The sequence below is a fragment of the Microcebus murinus genome, chromosome 8 (genome assembly GCF_040939455.1).
Source record: "Microcebus murinus isolate Inina chromosome 8, M.murinus_Inina_mat1.0, whole genome shotgun sequence".
Taxonomy (NCBI): domain Eukaryota; kingdom Metazoa; phylum Chordata; class Mammalia; order Primates; family Cheirogaleidae; genus Microcebus; species Microcebus murinus.
In genome coordinates, this window is record NC_134111.1 from 78,282,896 (window position 1) to 78,299,091 (window position 16,196).

General features: G+C 39.6%; 1 protein-coding gene across 1 annotated transcript in view; it reads left to right on the top strand.

The window, feature by feature from the left end:
• Positions 1-16,196, top strand: part of PARD3B (par-3 family cell polarity regulator beta) — a 970,516-nt gene that overhangs the window by 862,431 nt on the left and 91,889 nt on the right. Inside the window, exon 21 of the mRNA XM_076005852.1 lies at positions 7,456-7,591. Coding sequence (XP_075861967.1) covers positions 7,456-7,591 — 136 coding nt within the window. The remainder of the gene's footprint in view (positions 1-7,455; positions 7,592-16,196) is intronic.

Consider the following 16,196-nt stretch of genomic DNA (forward strand, 5'->3'; position numbering starts at 1 on the left):
GAGAAAGCCACCCTGCGCGAATCAATGAGATTACTTTCAGTGGTTCATGGTGTGCGTGGAAATGCTTACCATTTCAAAAGTGCCCAGGGAAGGGAGCCTTTATTTCTTTATGCTGCACCGCTATGGCTTGATTCATTGGGGTCAAGGTCCAGTCCAGGGTTAAGATTTCCAAGACAAATATTCAAGCTATGGGAGGCAGAGGGTCAGTTCACCACGCTAGGGATGGAAATACCAAGACAAGGATCTCAAAGGAAGCAGATGCTGCAAGCAGGAAGCACGTTGAAAAAGACAAAAGGTCAGACTCAGGTTGCCATGGCAAAGTCAGGAGCCCAGGTAAGCCAAGTCACATTGTCAGATTGTCACATCTAGGTCAAAATGCCACAGGCAGCATCAGGAGAGCTGGGGGAAGGACCACTGTTCCGGATTAGAGACTGAGCTGATAGATCCTTGTGCTTTACAGTTTTGCTTCTTCCTTATGACCCTAACTTACATGTCAGCCTCTCTGGACCAGTTTCACAACTTCCCCCCAGGATCCTGACATAAGGAGTAATTTTGTTGAAGCCTTGGAAATTTATACAGAGGCACACTTTTCAAAGTTATATATTAGCATAGAGCATAATTCTTCTCTCAGATTCTGCCACTAGTTTGTTATGTGACATTAAATACTCTCTTAAGATGCCTAAGCATTATTTCCTCACCAACTAAGAAGAGGACTAATGTCAGAGAGAATCTACAGAAGTAGCCCTAGAAATAAAAGGAGATTGTAGATGCAAAAAGTTTGTTTAGTCTGTTATTCATCCTTTCTCTAAATTCATTATTCCTAATGTAGGGACTTATAGGCAGTCATAGTAAGCAAAGGCCTCTTAAATTAGAGTAATTGTTGTAATTAACGAGATAACTTAAATCTGGTGGAAATTAAATATGCATATGAGCAAAGGCATATTCTTGTTATTAGGGAAACTTTTTGGCAAAAACAACTGAAAATAGGGACCACCATCATAAATTATGGTGGTGAATTTGGGAAGAAATTAGAAGTATCCCCAACATGTTGTCCATGGGTAGTCAGCTATGAGTCCTAAAGTTTCACTGGACTACACAGTGAAAAATCTTATTTGTGAATCACCTTTGAAAAGAATAGAATAGATATTCTTTATAAGAAATTGGGGGCAGGGGAAAGTTAGGGAATTTACATAATCTAATTTTAAATGAATATTTACACTGGATAATTTTCAGAGCTGTTCAGGACTAAAATATCATTTGACAAATTCTATGAATTAAGCCCCCTTAAAAGCAACTATTTATCATTAAGTCTCTTAAATATATATATGGGCACACTATATAAATGTATTTTCATTATGGAATATTAAATCTATAGGGTATTTGTGTAAGTGCTATTGGGGCTATAATGCTGTAAATCTTAAATACTCATAAATTAGTGATCCTAAGTGCATGTATGAGTCTCTCAGGATTTTTCTTTGACAGAAATCTTTATCACCAACAGAAAATAAGTGACAATTGTGTCCATGACTATCTGTCTTCAATTGAATATTCTTTCCGGAAACTTTTTTGGGATTTAAAGAAAAATTAGCAAAATAAGAGTGCATATAGCCAGTTATATTTTACTATGTTGTTGAGAGTACAAATGTCACAGAAGCTCGGGTGTTTGAAAAGCTCTGTTTCTACTTTGAAAAAAAAATCTGCCTTATTTTCTAAGATAGAACTATATACTATTGCCAAATTTTAAGTTTAAAACTAGGATGATTTTTAGCTCCTTACATGCAAAAAGACAAAAACAAACAACAACCCTCCCCTAGGGGCTGGAGGAAGACAGGAAAAGAATAGGATCTTGGAATTCTTAAAGGCTGCAGTGTTTCTCTTCATTCCATATCTCTACACCCTTTTTGAGAAAACCTTTGAAATTCCATCTTTTTGTAAGTATAGAAAGATTAACACCATATTTATACAATTAAAAAATTTAAAGAAAACTTCAAAAATAACATTTTGGAGTACCTTCATAAAAAAATTAAAGAATCTATCAAACACTAAACTCAAAAACACTCTATCCTACTGATTATGTTGACACGCATACACCTAATTTAAAGAGTTTTATTCAGTGGGTTCATAAGGATTATCGCATCCAGACAGTAATATTCCTGTTAAGGTTCCATTCTCTAAAGGCTGTTTCTTAACTGCATCATCAAATCTGGACACCAGATTTGGCACGAGGCTGGTACTTATCAATGTCCACTGCTCACCGAAGGCAAACACCTCTCATTCAGAAGGAAGAGCAAGAGGCTCTCTAACAGCACAAAAATAGAAACAGCTGTTTGGAATTAACTGTATACAATTGAGCCCTGGTGGAGGTGTACGTATTTACATACACGCCCACTTATGCAACATACCAAATAATCAGCAAATAATCCACAACCCCAAACGTAGGCCGGGTTTGGTGATGGTGACCAGCTCCCTCTCATTCAGTTAGTGGTGAACTTTCCCAGCGGCAGCACTGGCGGCCTCCCTGTCCTGGTCCTCATCCAGAGGTTCTTTGTCTCTCATATGGGATCTTTGTCATATGTGGATTCTCTTTTGCACCCCATTCAGTTTTATAACAGCTCCCCACACAAGCCTGTTAGAGATGTAATATTAATTGCCAGAAATCTCCATCTGCAGTTGCTCCAACACCATTCTTTAATGAATACAGACTTCATTGCGTGTATTTCTATTACTTTGGTTACTTCTATTTCTATTTTTATTGCAAAGATCTGTGCAAATAAAAGAATATCAAAAGGTATGGCTGTAAATGTGCTCTGCTAAATTCCCTCTGCCTTGAAATGCCTGTGAACTGCAGCTACAAAATGCCTGCTGCATTTTAATGCCTTTCTTGCAAAGCAACATGATATGGTAGAAACAACCCTGGTTTGGAGTCACGCGGACCGTGGCCCACCATTCACCAGTTGTGTCACTTAACGTCTCTGAGCCTCAGTGTTCTCACCTGTAAAATGTCAATAAAAACATCATCCTCACAGATTTCATTGAGGACTAAAGGAGACGAAGTATGTAAAACACAAATATTGTCTTTAGGATACCCTAAGAGGTCAATGAATGTTAGTTTTCTTCAGCCTGCAGCAGGAATGGGAGGTGACTAAGGCACACACTGAAGAGCACTCATAAAGTCCTACAATTGAGGCAGTTATAAACTATGAAGAATGGAAGAATAAGGCTAGGTTCCAAAGGGGCAGATAATGCCTTAGTGTGATGTTCATTACATATGAGAATTTATTACCATAGGTGGCTAAGAAGAAAATGACACGGTTTCTGAAATCCATTACAACTTTAAGCGCTGTCCAGCTCTACAGTGTTATAAGAAGGACCTGTTTAACTCTACATCTGCCTTTTAAAGCATAGGTAGTATAATTTATAAAAAGTCATTACAATATAAATCTGTTTTGTACTGCTTCAATTAATTTAACATAACACTTTAACACTTCGAAAGTGTAGGACTGGCATTGATTACCTACATATGGATATAGCTGTAATAGAAATTTTTTGTAAGAATGGTCAGTTTTTGCTTCATCCAGTGAACAAATAATACAGAAAGTCTGATTTTCTAACTAGCAGCGTGGAGATGGGGTGTTGGATATGATTGCAATAGTATTTGAGTTACATCATAATCTGATGTCACTTCTGATGCTGTCGGGCCAAAGACTCCTTGGAATCTGTACTGCTAAGTTCCATAAAGCCAGGAAAATAGAACAGATGGCATGTAAATAGAGTAGAAAGGGAATCCTTAAAAAGTAAGTCCTGTAGGCTAGCCTTAACTTCCATTCTGGGTCAGTATATTGCTAGAGGAACTGATCACTAAGATATAAATAAGATGGAGGAAGAGAAGCAGTTTGGAGGAAGAGAAGCTATGGTGGAAAGAGTAGTCTTTGAAGTCAGCAAACCTTGTTAATCATCTATATGCTATGAGCCTCATCTTCTTCATCTTTATTGGACAGAATAATAAAACCTATCCTTCAATATTCTTTTGAGGTTTTAAGATTTTTACAGCACCTGTTACACAGGACTTGTAAATAAGCTCAACCCAAGTGCCAGCTCCTGTAGATTTGTAGTGGCTGAAGTTCTAGGTTGACAATTCTGAGGCTATGTCTGGGATCATTGGGAAAGAATGCTGCAATTGATTAGTAATATCTTCTGAGCACAAAGTGGACTAAGGAAAAGTCTGTATCGATATATGTACTAGATAAATGTTCTATAAATTACTACTATTGTGATGATTGCTATTATTACAAAGGTTTCTGTAAGTCCCTCTTCAGACTGCTATATTTTTACCCTTCAACATAAAATGAAATCAATTTCTTTCATTATAATAGTAGTATATATAATTTTTATTAATTTGGAGGTAAACTTATGTGTATTATCTGCTGAGAAGGGCTAAAAATCAGAAATCAGAATTTGATATTCCTAAATTTAGTATATTTAACACCTACTTGGAAAAAAATCTGATACAGTTAAAGGTAGAGTGAACTTTGGTGAGGAAAAAAGAAGAGATGATATTGAGATGTAGTCCCAGGTTATCACGAAAGGTTTGCATGGTGTTCCATATTTTTCAAAAATATTCACACAGGAGAGAAGATACAGCATGTTTTGCCCTTCAATGGTCCATGACTTTTTCAACTTTTTTTCCTGTTTTTTCTCTGGGGCCAGATTTCTTTTCTGGATAAAGAGTCTTGTTCCTGTAAGCCATAGGGGATTTTCTGAATCCTGAACAGCTGATTTTATATTCTTGCCCCATTCCCTTACTTGAGAACAGCAATCTGATCAAACCCATATTTTTAAATTTATGTATTTATAGACATATGGAAGAATAGTTTACAGTCTGAGTATGATTTTTTTTCCACTGCAAATGGAGGAAAATTGTTATTTAAAAACAAAAAAACTGTGCCTTATCTGGTTTTTTTTCTTTATAACTGATGACTTCATTCTACTTGAATTCAATGCTTCAGTTTCTTTGGGGTAAACTAATAGATTATGTATGCGATGTTTGCACCATGTTGATTGAACTCATCTGGCAAGTTTGAACGCAGCTCATGAATTTCTGTAATCGGCAGAAGCCCGTGCATGGGATACAGACACCGTGGTCATCTCATATTACTCCAGAGTGAGGGAAGCTGTTTCAAAATAGACTGTGCTGCTTTTCTTGCCAGCCCGTGGTTCAGAAAAGCTTATCAAGCCTTTTAGCTTTTTCTTTATTTTTTTGAAGTGCTCAAAGAAAACTTTTATTTTTAAGAAATATATCATCAGAGTGTATGAGAGTATATATAGACATTGGAGACTCAAAAAAGGGATGACAGGAAAAGGAAAGAAAAATTACCTGTTGGGTATGATGTACACTGTTCAGGTGATGGGTATACTGAAAGCCCAGTCTTTGCCACTATACAATATATCCATGTAACAAAACTCCATTTATACTGCCTAAATCTACTGAACTAAAAAATTAATTAAATGTCACAAAGAATAAGAATTATTTTGAGAGTTTTGAAATACATATTGAAGAACAATAGAAGTATGTGGACACTATGGATTTGTCTTTTCTGAATGGCAGGCGTCAGCTGCTGAAGGTCTGTAGAATACTCTGGAAGCCCAGAACCCTGTGCCAACTGCCACTGGAGCAGGCACGTGGCCCCACATTCCGTTAACATGCCATCTAGTTTGAGAAGAATGTTTTTCCTCCAAAAGTTGTTCACTCACCATTTTCTTTTTATAATTTTCTAGCATAATTTTTAAATATTTTAACAAAATAGATGACCTCTTTCTATTGCTTTTAGATATTTCATTTTGTCAGGTATCTCAGTGATTCTCACATGTCCATGAAACATGAGTGTTGGTATGATTAATAAGCTGCTACCAACTGAGTTAAAGTACCAAAATTTGCAAGTGATATACTTTTGTCAGTTATTAGAGTGAATTCAAAATATCCCTAAAGTCATCAGCATGCACTTTATTCTAATTGAGTTTTCCATGGGAGAGGAAACAGGACATATTCACCTGGTATGTGTGTGAGGCAGGACAAAAGAAGTTGAGGGCTTCTACTTGCCCAAACTGACAGACTTGCATGTCCCCAAAGCAAGATGCTTTCTCAGTGTTGTGCTTTATCCTGCCCTTCCCTCTAGCTGGAATACCCTCATCTCACCTGTGCAGCTGTTGAACTCCTATGCATCCTTCAAGGCTCCCCTGGGGGCCTTCTGTGATCCTCTATGGCCCTGCTCTGACCCTGCCAAAGCTCCAGCACTCTGTGTTCCCATGACCCCGAAGCCAATCTCTGTCGTAGGCACCTAACAGAGGGTTGTCATCTTTGTGATCTCTTCTAGGGGTGGGGAACCTGCACCCCCAAGCCCACAATGTGGCCTTCCAGATCCCCCAGTGCAGCCCCTGGGCCAAATCCAAACTTCACAGAACAAATCCCTTTATTAAAATTTGGATTCAGTCAAAAGGCTGCACCCAAGAATCTAGAAGGCCACAAGTGGCCCCAAGGCTGCAGGTTCCCCACCCCTGCACAGGGAATATTCATTTTTACATACCTAGATCTTAACATAAGGTCTGGCACAGTGGGGCATTCAGTTATGCCTCAGTGAGCCAGGGAAGTTGAAGACTATTCAGACCTGCCTATCATTCTCCTCTTGCTTCCTGGCCCTGCATTGTATTGCATGATATTGGTGCTGTTGCAATGCTCTCAACAAACCAATCCAAGCTAAAAGGGAGCTACTAGCTAAGGAGTTTGAGGTTGGGTGGATGAGTCGCTGGAGAAGCTGCAATTCCCAAAGGAAGCAGTGGCTAAAGAAGAGAGGAGAGAGCCTGGGACAAGCACATTCTGCTGTCACCCAGCTTCCCTCACCCCTTTGTGACTCTTTGGCATGGCTTTCACCTCCTTTTCTTTACCTGTGCCCTGGCTGCACTCATCTGTTGACAAGTATCCCCAGCCCCCTACTCCCAAAATTCATGAGTCTCACTGAAATAACACTGGCACGTGCCAACCCTGTCTCACATCCAAACTTGGGACCAAACAATTGGAACTTTGTCCCAAACAGGCAGAACTTACGTGAGAAAATGAGATACCCGCATTAAAATTTAACAAAACTCTGCATGTATGATTGTAAGGAGAAAGTGATGAGTCCTTTAATTGCTCTAATAGGTCAGGACTTTCTCTTGCCTTCTCATTCAAAAGGCATTCATTAATCCCAAGTCAGACGTTTTGACCCTGGGGGCTAAAGGTAGGTATGTAAGGACCATTTTTTGTTCATTTTTATTACTGATTTCACCATTTTCCTAGCATATTTGAATTACATTATTGCATCTTCCAAATTTGGGTGTCAGGCCCTTTAATAAGAAGATCTAAAAGTGACTTCAGGGATTATGCGCCCTGCGTGACTGTGTATGTTTGGTCATATCCTGCAGCATCCGTCCCTCAGCTGGGAGCACCGACCGCATCCAGAAGTTGCGGAAGGAGTATTATCAGGCCCGGAGGGAAGGCTTCCCTTTATACGAGGACGATGAAGGAAGAGCAAGGCCGTCTGATTATGACCTTCTCTGGGTAAGCCCATGCCTGGTTCCAATCACTGAGTTCCTCTTTATTAAGATAGTTTAGAGCAAAAGAACACGGTCAGGAATGTTCTATACATATCAGATTATGTTTAGGTTTCTTAGGTTCCATAGATCTGAACACTATTCAAACCACAGCCATCTTCTCCCACAGAAATTGTTTATATAAATCAAACCACGCTAATGCACAGTAGTTGTTTCTAATTGCTCTCAGACTTCCTGTTGTATACTGACTGGTTGGGGGGGAACAGAAATTAGCTACTTTAAAAGGGACAAAGAGTCTTTGTCACCATCCACTGAGCCTTGATCCTTATCTCAGACATCTGGGACAGCATCAACAGACTTTGCAACATAAAGCCATCCCTCCTTTGGAAAATGGTTATTAGACATAAATTTTCAGAAGAGTTATTGTCAGAGATATCAATTGTTGGTTTACTGCATCTGAGCACTTCACATTTTCCTGATCTTACCAGCATACTAGGATGGCTTTGTTTTGAGATAAGGGCAGTTTTTGTATTAAAGGATTCTTTTTGCCAAATCCTTCAACGTTCAGAGAACAGAAAAGAATAATGTAACCACTGAAGAGATACTCTGTGGGTATTTTCCGGTAGCATAAAAATACTCTTGTTTTTTTCAAGAAGACAAGTCTGTGCCTGCAAAACACACTTAACTCTAGAGCATCCACAAAAATGCCCCCAAGGAGGGTGCTTAGATCAGATTAAATGTTGGCATCTGGTTCCTAGAACAGTGCAGACACAGAGCTGGTGCTCCATAACCGTTAGCTCTCGGCACTGACGCCATTACTGGAGCAGAGCTGAACGTGGTGATACAGTCGTGTCCTTGCTGTAATTCCGTTCTCCCTCACCCTCCGTGACGGTGATGACTGCCTTCTATGACAGTTTTTAGTGCTGTTCTGAGAACCAGGTAAGGGACTCTCATACCCCTGGTGCCCACTAAAGACAGCAGATCCTGTGAAAGGCAAATGTATGAAAGGAAAGTTTCCTCTTCTGAGTTTCACACTCATGTGTACGCTCACAGAGTCAGGATGGGGAGGGTAGAGTCTGGGGACTGAGCTGATTCCCTTGAGTTTTCACACCTGTGCTGGGGCGTGTCATAAGTGGGGCTTGAAAATCAATCTCAGGACCCACCACTGTTAGGTAGAGCAACTGAAACTCCTCAGCCCAGGACATTCCTCCTGGTATAATGAAGTTTAAAAACATTAATCAGAAGTGCACAGTGAGGTCTGGCAGTCTCAAACCAAGTGGCTTCAGCCTCTGTGGAGAAAGGCACCCTGAGACTACGGATCAGAACAAAGAGCTATGTATTGGTTTTATTACAGATGTTAGGATTAAAGAGAATGACACTTACAGTGATGGGAAAACTTGTCTCTTAGACTCTCAGCAGCAGAGGAGAAAGATTTCCACAGAATAACAGATTAGATAACAATTCCACTTCGTTTCAAAGTTGATCAAGATCGATTTACTGCCTCTGACAAGAGACTTGAGCATCTTGTTAGGTAAGGCTCGGCTCCCTCAATAAACCAAACAAGCAATAAAACAAAAGAAAGTTATTTCCACTGTAACCAAAACAGAACACCATGTCCACCGCTCTGAAAAGTGTTCCACCTGAAAACCACTATGAATTCCTGTGAGCAAAATAAGACAAGTAAATTTAGATTAAGTTATTTTGAACTGATTTTATGTGATTTCCTTACATCAAGCTGAAAGGATGAAGATGCTTAACCTTCATGAGACTTAAAGTTTCCTCTGACCCTCACCAGACCTGAGAGAGATAACTATACCCCTGGGCGCTCCCTTTTTTAATGATTCTACTTTTATGCCAAGTAAACGTGTAACCAGACCATATAGTGAGTAAAGTAGTATCTCTATTATAATTTGTGTTTCCCATGCTCCGGTGTGTTGAGCTTTGCCAAAAGTGACTGATTTTATGTTTCCCAGACAATTGGGGTCTAAGGCTTCCCAAAGGGATGCTTGGGAAACACACTGTCATAAAAGACGAGTGTTCTCTGTGATTGCCTGGGATACTCCAAACCAGGGATTAGCATCTCAGCATCCTTTCCTCTCCTCTTGCCAAGCCAAGGAAAAACACTAGTATCTTTTGTTCAGTGTAGGCCTGAGAAATTACACCGTTGGCTTGCTACTTTTGGTGAGATCTAGGAAAGCAAGTTTAGAAAGTTAACATTTCATTCCTGTCAGGCAGCCAGACCCAACAAGGCCGCTTTTATGAGATTGCGGTTCCTAGGTAGGCCGGTCTAGAGCATCACCACGGGGCGCTTGTTAAAATCAGATTGACAGCTCCAGGGAAGGGAGTGATGGGCCCAGGAGAGGCCCCCACAGGCTTCTGCAGGTGGTCATCCGGGATTCTGACCCGCAATTCTAAAAATAGGGCACTCACTCTGATCACTTCGGTGAACACCAAAGCAGTCCAACCTCCCTAACAAAACCATCGTAGGGACCAGCATCATTAGACATATATATGTTCATGAGCTTAGAACTCCCCAAGTCCAGGACTCCACACTGAGGGAACTGACAGGTGCTTCTTGGAGTCATCCTATACTCGGGAACTTCTGAACTGTTGAGAAGGAAATTAGGAAGATAAGTTACCTAACAACTAATTTTAAGCTAGTTTAAAAATAGGCCGGAAAGAATGAAAGTATGCCCACAAAAGTGTTCAAAGCCAAAATAATGAAAGTAATCACTTGAAAGGTTACCAGGGTCTAGGAATATTTAAAAAATTTTTTTCAATGGGACTAATAATTTTTCTTTGGCCTGCCTCAGACTGTCTAGATCTTCCCAGACCAACTTGTCTGTAGTTTTCTACCAGTATGACACCTGCCCAGTGGCCTGGACCCCAATACCTCTCTCACTGCTCTCCTGGGCTCTCACTTGCTTTCACTTCTCTTCTCTCCTCTTCTCTCCCCTTCCCTCTTCTCTTTTCTTTGTGTCCTCTTAACTTTAACAAATATTTGCTCAATTTTAGTGTAGACCAGGTGCTGGGGACAAGAACATGACATTGTTTCTGGCTTGGAGGAACTTGTGATCTAGACAGGAGTACAGATATCTAAACCCAAACAAAATAGAAGAATAGTATGTGTGATAAATTCTATAGTATAGAGAAATATTAGCTTCTATATGAACTCAAAGAGAGCAATGAATCCTGCTGGAGGCAGGGTGCGCCCTTAGTTGGAGACGGTGATGGGAAAGCTATAGAGATAATCGAAAATTGCCTGAGAGGACATATTTTGTTCTTTCTTCTCTCAATTTTTTTTTCTTTTTCAAAGGAGCTCCTGATTTATTCACTTCATTTGTTTTAAAATAAATAACTACACACAGATCATAAGGTTTGTAAATATGGCCCTGAGACCTTAGGAATCTCTTCACCTGGTCTGTTTCGTAGCTGTTTTCTCATTTCAGCTCTACAAAGCAGTAAAGAACAAGTTGAGAGCATTTCAGTGGCTGCAAGTGAAACAGACAAGGAAGTTTTTATAGCCCCAATTAAATAAGCAAAATATTCTAGCTGTGAAGTGTTAATATTTGCCAAAAGAAAACATAATACCTGTTATCTGCTTGTATTTTATTTTTGTGAAGCTTGTTAAGGCTGTCACAGTCCTCTGGCAATGAGTTGCTTTTTTTTATTAGCAGATAAAGATTATCTGTGTATTTAACAGTAGCATGAATACCCTGTAAGTAATTTCAGAAATAGGATGGCTCTAAAATTTTTTAAAAATATATTAGCACCTTTATTATTGTCTTTTTCAAGAGCTGTATAGCATGTATCACTATCCCTCCTCTTTTTTTTTTTTTTTAAGATCTTTGGCTAAATAAGAAGACTGTTTATCTATGAAAGAGGTTTGTAGACACATGGATGGGAAGGAGAACAAGTTTGTTTATATATGGAAAAAAGTGGGAGTTAAAACATCTTAAACCAGCATGATATGCTAGTTTCTACTGCCATAAAAAAACATGGTTCTACATCTTTCTGGCAAAGGGGATTGGCTCAGGTAGATCACGGTTGGAACAAAGAGCTTGTTGGGTGAATAAACGCAAACATTCTGAAAGATTTGTTCACCCTATTATGAACATGGTGTAGGAGCCAACTTAAAGAAACGTACTTGGCAGCTGATCTGGACAACGAAAGACAAATCCAGTGAATTCTGCACTCAGAGGAAAGGGAAAACATGATGCTGAGATCATGCTAACCATCTTAAGAAAAGGATTTAAGATGGAGTGTGCAATAGCCAAACAAGTATAGAAACTATCAGAAGGTTTTTTTCTAAACACAAAGAGATAAAAGCATGACCTCCTGCTGTCATTGGTCCAAAACCAGAATTGAGATTTATGTGTGTTTTCCTTGACTACATCTTAAAGGCATCTGATAGAAACTAAGGACATTGAGGAACAATTCTAGATTAGTCAGTGGCTCTTATATTGCAAAGAATAGAAACCTAATTCAAACCAGCCATTAGGAGTCTCTTTCTTTCTTTCTCAGCTTTGCTATTCTCTCTGCAGGCAGCATTCTCAAGGGGCTCCCCCGCATGGTGGAAAGACAGCCATGGGCAGCGCCAACACAGCTCTGTAGAAAGAGACAGCCTCGTTCCCAAGGAGATCCAGGGAAAATCCTAGAACTAATATTGAGTACAATGTTCAATGGCTTGATTGGCTGAGCCTGGGTCACATGTCCACTTCTGAACCAACCTTCACAGCCAGAAAGATATAGCACTCTTATTGGCTAGAAGTAGGTCACAAGGCCACCCCTGGAACCCAAAAGTGAGTCAAGTCTGCCCAAAATCCATAAATAAGTATAGGTGAGAAGACAGTCCCCAGAGAAAAATCAAGGTGCTATTAACAGTGAAAGGGAAAATGGATGCTAGGCACATTTAGGAATTGTCTACTACAACTTCAAATTCAGATGACAACATAAACTTCCTTCATCTTGTTAGATTTTCAAAAAAAGAAAAAAATTTTCCATTCATGTGTTTGCCTGTTTATCACTTGAAAGAATAGATCGATTATCAATCTTATATTTGCTACCATTGTTTGCTTTCTAAAAAGAGAAAGAAAATTTATTTTTGTCTATTGGTTCAGTAGCTTTGACCTATCCTAGGAGCCCAGATGATTTCACTGAGTTATTCATGAGAAGTTACCAGACCTTTGACTTTTTATTTACACAGGCAAGTGACATTTTAGTTCACCTCAGCCTAGGAATTCACCACAGGAGAAGCAATAGAATTCTTTGACAGGACTAAAGGTCCTCTTTCGTTAGGTGGAATTGCTCTGTCTATATCCTCATGGATTATTGTCTTGTGACAAGCACAAATTCTGTTCTTAAAAGCTTTAAAAGGTGGGGTGGGGTAAAGAAGGAGTCATTGAATGGATGTATCCAGAGCCTGCTGTAGTTTGGCTCTTACCATACAGTAATCAACCCCTTCTTGTTGAGGAGCCCTCTTGAGCTCCATAAACAGTTCCCTGCCAGGGGTTGACTTGATCAACAGATCAGTGTTTTCCCTGATTCCCTGAAAACTGAACTGAAGAGTGGTACCAAGGCAGAGAAAAAGAAGAGAGAACACTGTGTCTATGAGTTAGGTGGGTTTTAGAAAGGTCTGAAGTTTGATCGAACTTGATATTGGTAAAATATTGAATGCCACTTGAAGAGTTGGGATTTGCTCCGCTAGATTTTAGGAAGTAGAGAAAAATTGAAGAAAGAAAAGGACAAAATAAAGATTTTTTTGTTTTTTGTTTTTTGGGGTTTTTTTTGGTTAGTGGCTTTAGCCCTTTTATATTTCAATGTAGCTTTTATAAGAACTTGTTGATGTAGAAGCTATATGGGAGAAGATCTAGAATATAAAACATAGGAGTGAATTTCTAGTTTTTAAACATAGCATAAATCATTTTGAAAGGAGGCAACATGTTTACAAGCAATCCCCAACATAGAAATAAACTATGTTCCAGAAGCCTATTTAGAAGTTGGCAATTTGGAACTATAAATGGATTTTCCCATAGGAAAAAAAAAAAAAAAAAATATATATATATATACATATATATATATATGTTATCGGTTATTAGGGGCCCAAACCAACCTACAAAAACTCACTAAAATCCAGCAACCTTGCACTAATCACAGAACAATAACCTAGAAGCATGAACAAGGAGCCAACTGAACCAGGGGAGAAGGAGATTCTCTTTTTCCTTCTTTTCTGGGCACATTTTTGAGATATTCTCTAGGCCAGGGGTCCTCAAACTTTTTAAACAGGGGGCCAGTTCACTGTCCCTCAGACCATTGGAGAGCCGGACTATAGTTTAAAAAAAACTATGAACAAATTCCTATGCACACTGCACATATCTTATTTTGAAGTAAAAAAACAAACAGGCGAAAACACCCACATATGGCCCGCAAGCCGTAGTTTGAGGACGCCTGTTCTAGGCCCTTCCCATCTGCAGGTCTTTAAGTCTGTCTCCCCAGGTTCCCTGACCCTGAATTGCCCCCGTGTCCCATCCTGGCACCCCATTTAAGCCCACCCTTTCCCCCAAAGTGTTTGGGAGTAAAAGTTACCTCTCTGGCCCATCCCCCAACAAACCATTCTCTCAGTGCAGTTCATCTCAGCAATACTTTGGGGCACAAATAAGCTGACCCATAAAGGTTGTAGGGGCGGTCTAGGAGGAGGGAAGAGGAGAGGGGCTAATGGAATCTACTCCTGGAACCAGACTGTTAGGCATATCCCTGATGCCGTGTTGCCACTATAGCAGCCTGTGCTTTCTCCAGCAAGTCTCTTTTCGTGTGTGGACCCCAAGCTTCCCCAGATCCCCCTGTCTGACTGTGGGTAGTGACCTGATCCTGGGAGCAGCACTGATTTCTCCAGTAAATGGCCCTCACTTCCTCCAAAGGAAGCCTCTTGTTTCTGAGTCTGCCCTCTGTGGCCCATGGGGCCAGTCGCTACAACCTGCATGGACACAACTCCTCATCATCCCTGCCTGAAAATCTGCCCTGAAGACAGCTACTCTAAACTGCTCCTGTCCTCTCATCCTGTCTTTTGAAACACATGGATGTCCTGAGTTTTAGAACTAGTAATTTAGCAGGTATAGGAAACTTTCCAGAATAGCAGTGAGACCATGAACTCTAGACTCTAGACCATGGACAGCTAGACTGGCTGAGTTCACATCAGGCTGTACCACCTATTAAACTGGGTAAATTTGAGTGATTTATTTTACCTCTCTGTCTCTTTTAAAAGTGAGACAATAGTACTGTTTCATAGAAGTATTGTGACACATACACGATTACATGTAAAACACATTTATGGTATCTAAAGCATGTAGGAAGTGTCAGTAAATGTGAGAAATTTTTAAAGGGCACCCATACAGAGGTGTTTAGAATGATATATTCCAATTGTTGGATAACCCTCTAACTTAGGCATTATTGGAGCTCCTTAACCTCTTTGGTGATTCCAAAGTCCTGGGACATTACACAGTACACAAAGCCTTGTGGGAGGCCTTCCAGTCCTGCTCACTCTGGTTACCTCTGAGATGTCCATGGTCTCTTCAGGTGGTGACTGTCAGGCTTAGTTGTCAGGCACTTTTGGCAAATTCCACTGGTCCAAAGGTCAATATCTATTTCCCTCTCTCCCACACACATACTTTTCCTTTAAGTGTATTCTTTTCATCCTTGACCCCCAGGGGCACACCTAATCTCTTTAATGAGCTTATGCTAAAATCAAAGACCAGAAGAAAGTTGACTTCAAGCAGCTTCTGCTTTCAGCTCTGCAAAAACCCTGAAGCAAAGAAATACCAGGGTTCAGTTAAGGGCTTAAAATAAGAAGGAAGGTAGAATACAAAGAGAATGTATACAAATTATTTACTCTATAAATTACACTAAACCAGATTATTAATAACAATGGCATTATGTCTTCAATGCTGACTCTATCTTACATAAACTATTCCACACAATGACTCTGTGAGGTAGGGTGTCTTTTATCCTGTTTTACAGATAAGAAAACTAAGGTTCTAAGACCTTGCTCTTATAACCACATGATCCTTAGCAAAGCTGATATTCAAATGAGTGCTAACTCCCAGCGGAAAGAGAAGAAAAGAGAGCTCCTGTGGCCAGTTCTTAATATAAGATATATAAGATACCTTACTATACTATAAGATATATGAAAGAGAGGGAATGTGTGAGTATTCGTTTACATAAGCATTATGAAAACTGTTTTCTTTTTCTGATGAACTACTCTTAATTATCACTCTTAATTTGTTTTTGAAACCAATAATATTGTACCAAAACCAAAGTTTGGTATTGTTTCATCAATTCTCTTTGGAAGTCTAAATGAAATCATTCTTTTTATGCTATAATCAAATAAGGTACCCATCTCTGGCTCAAACCCAAGCCTAAATAGCAAAAAGCAGAAAAAGAAAGTTCAGAACCACATTATTTTTCCATAGTATGTCAAAAAACCCTTTGCTATACTTACATTAGAGTGAAAAAAGAACTCTTTCTGCTTCTAATGAGCAATTAATTCCAGTTCAGGATGTCGAGTTTAGAATAGGTTAAGTTCCCCCAAAACCACAACCGTTTGTGTTGGATCATAG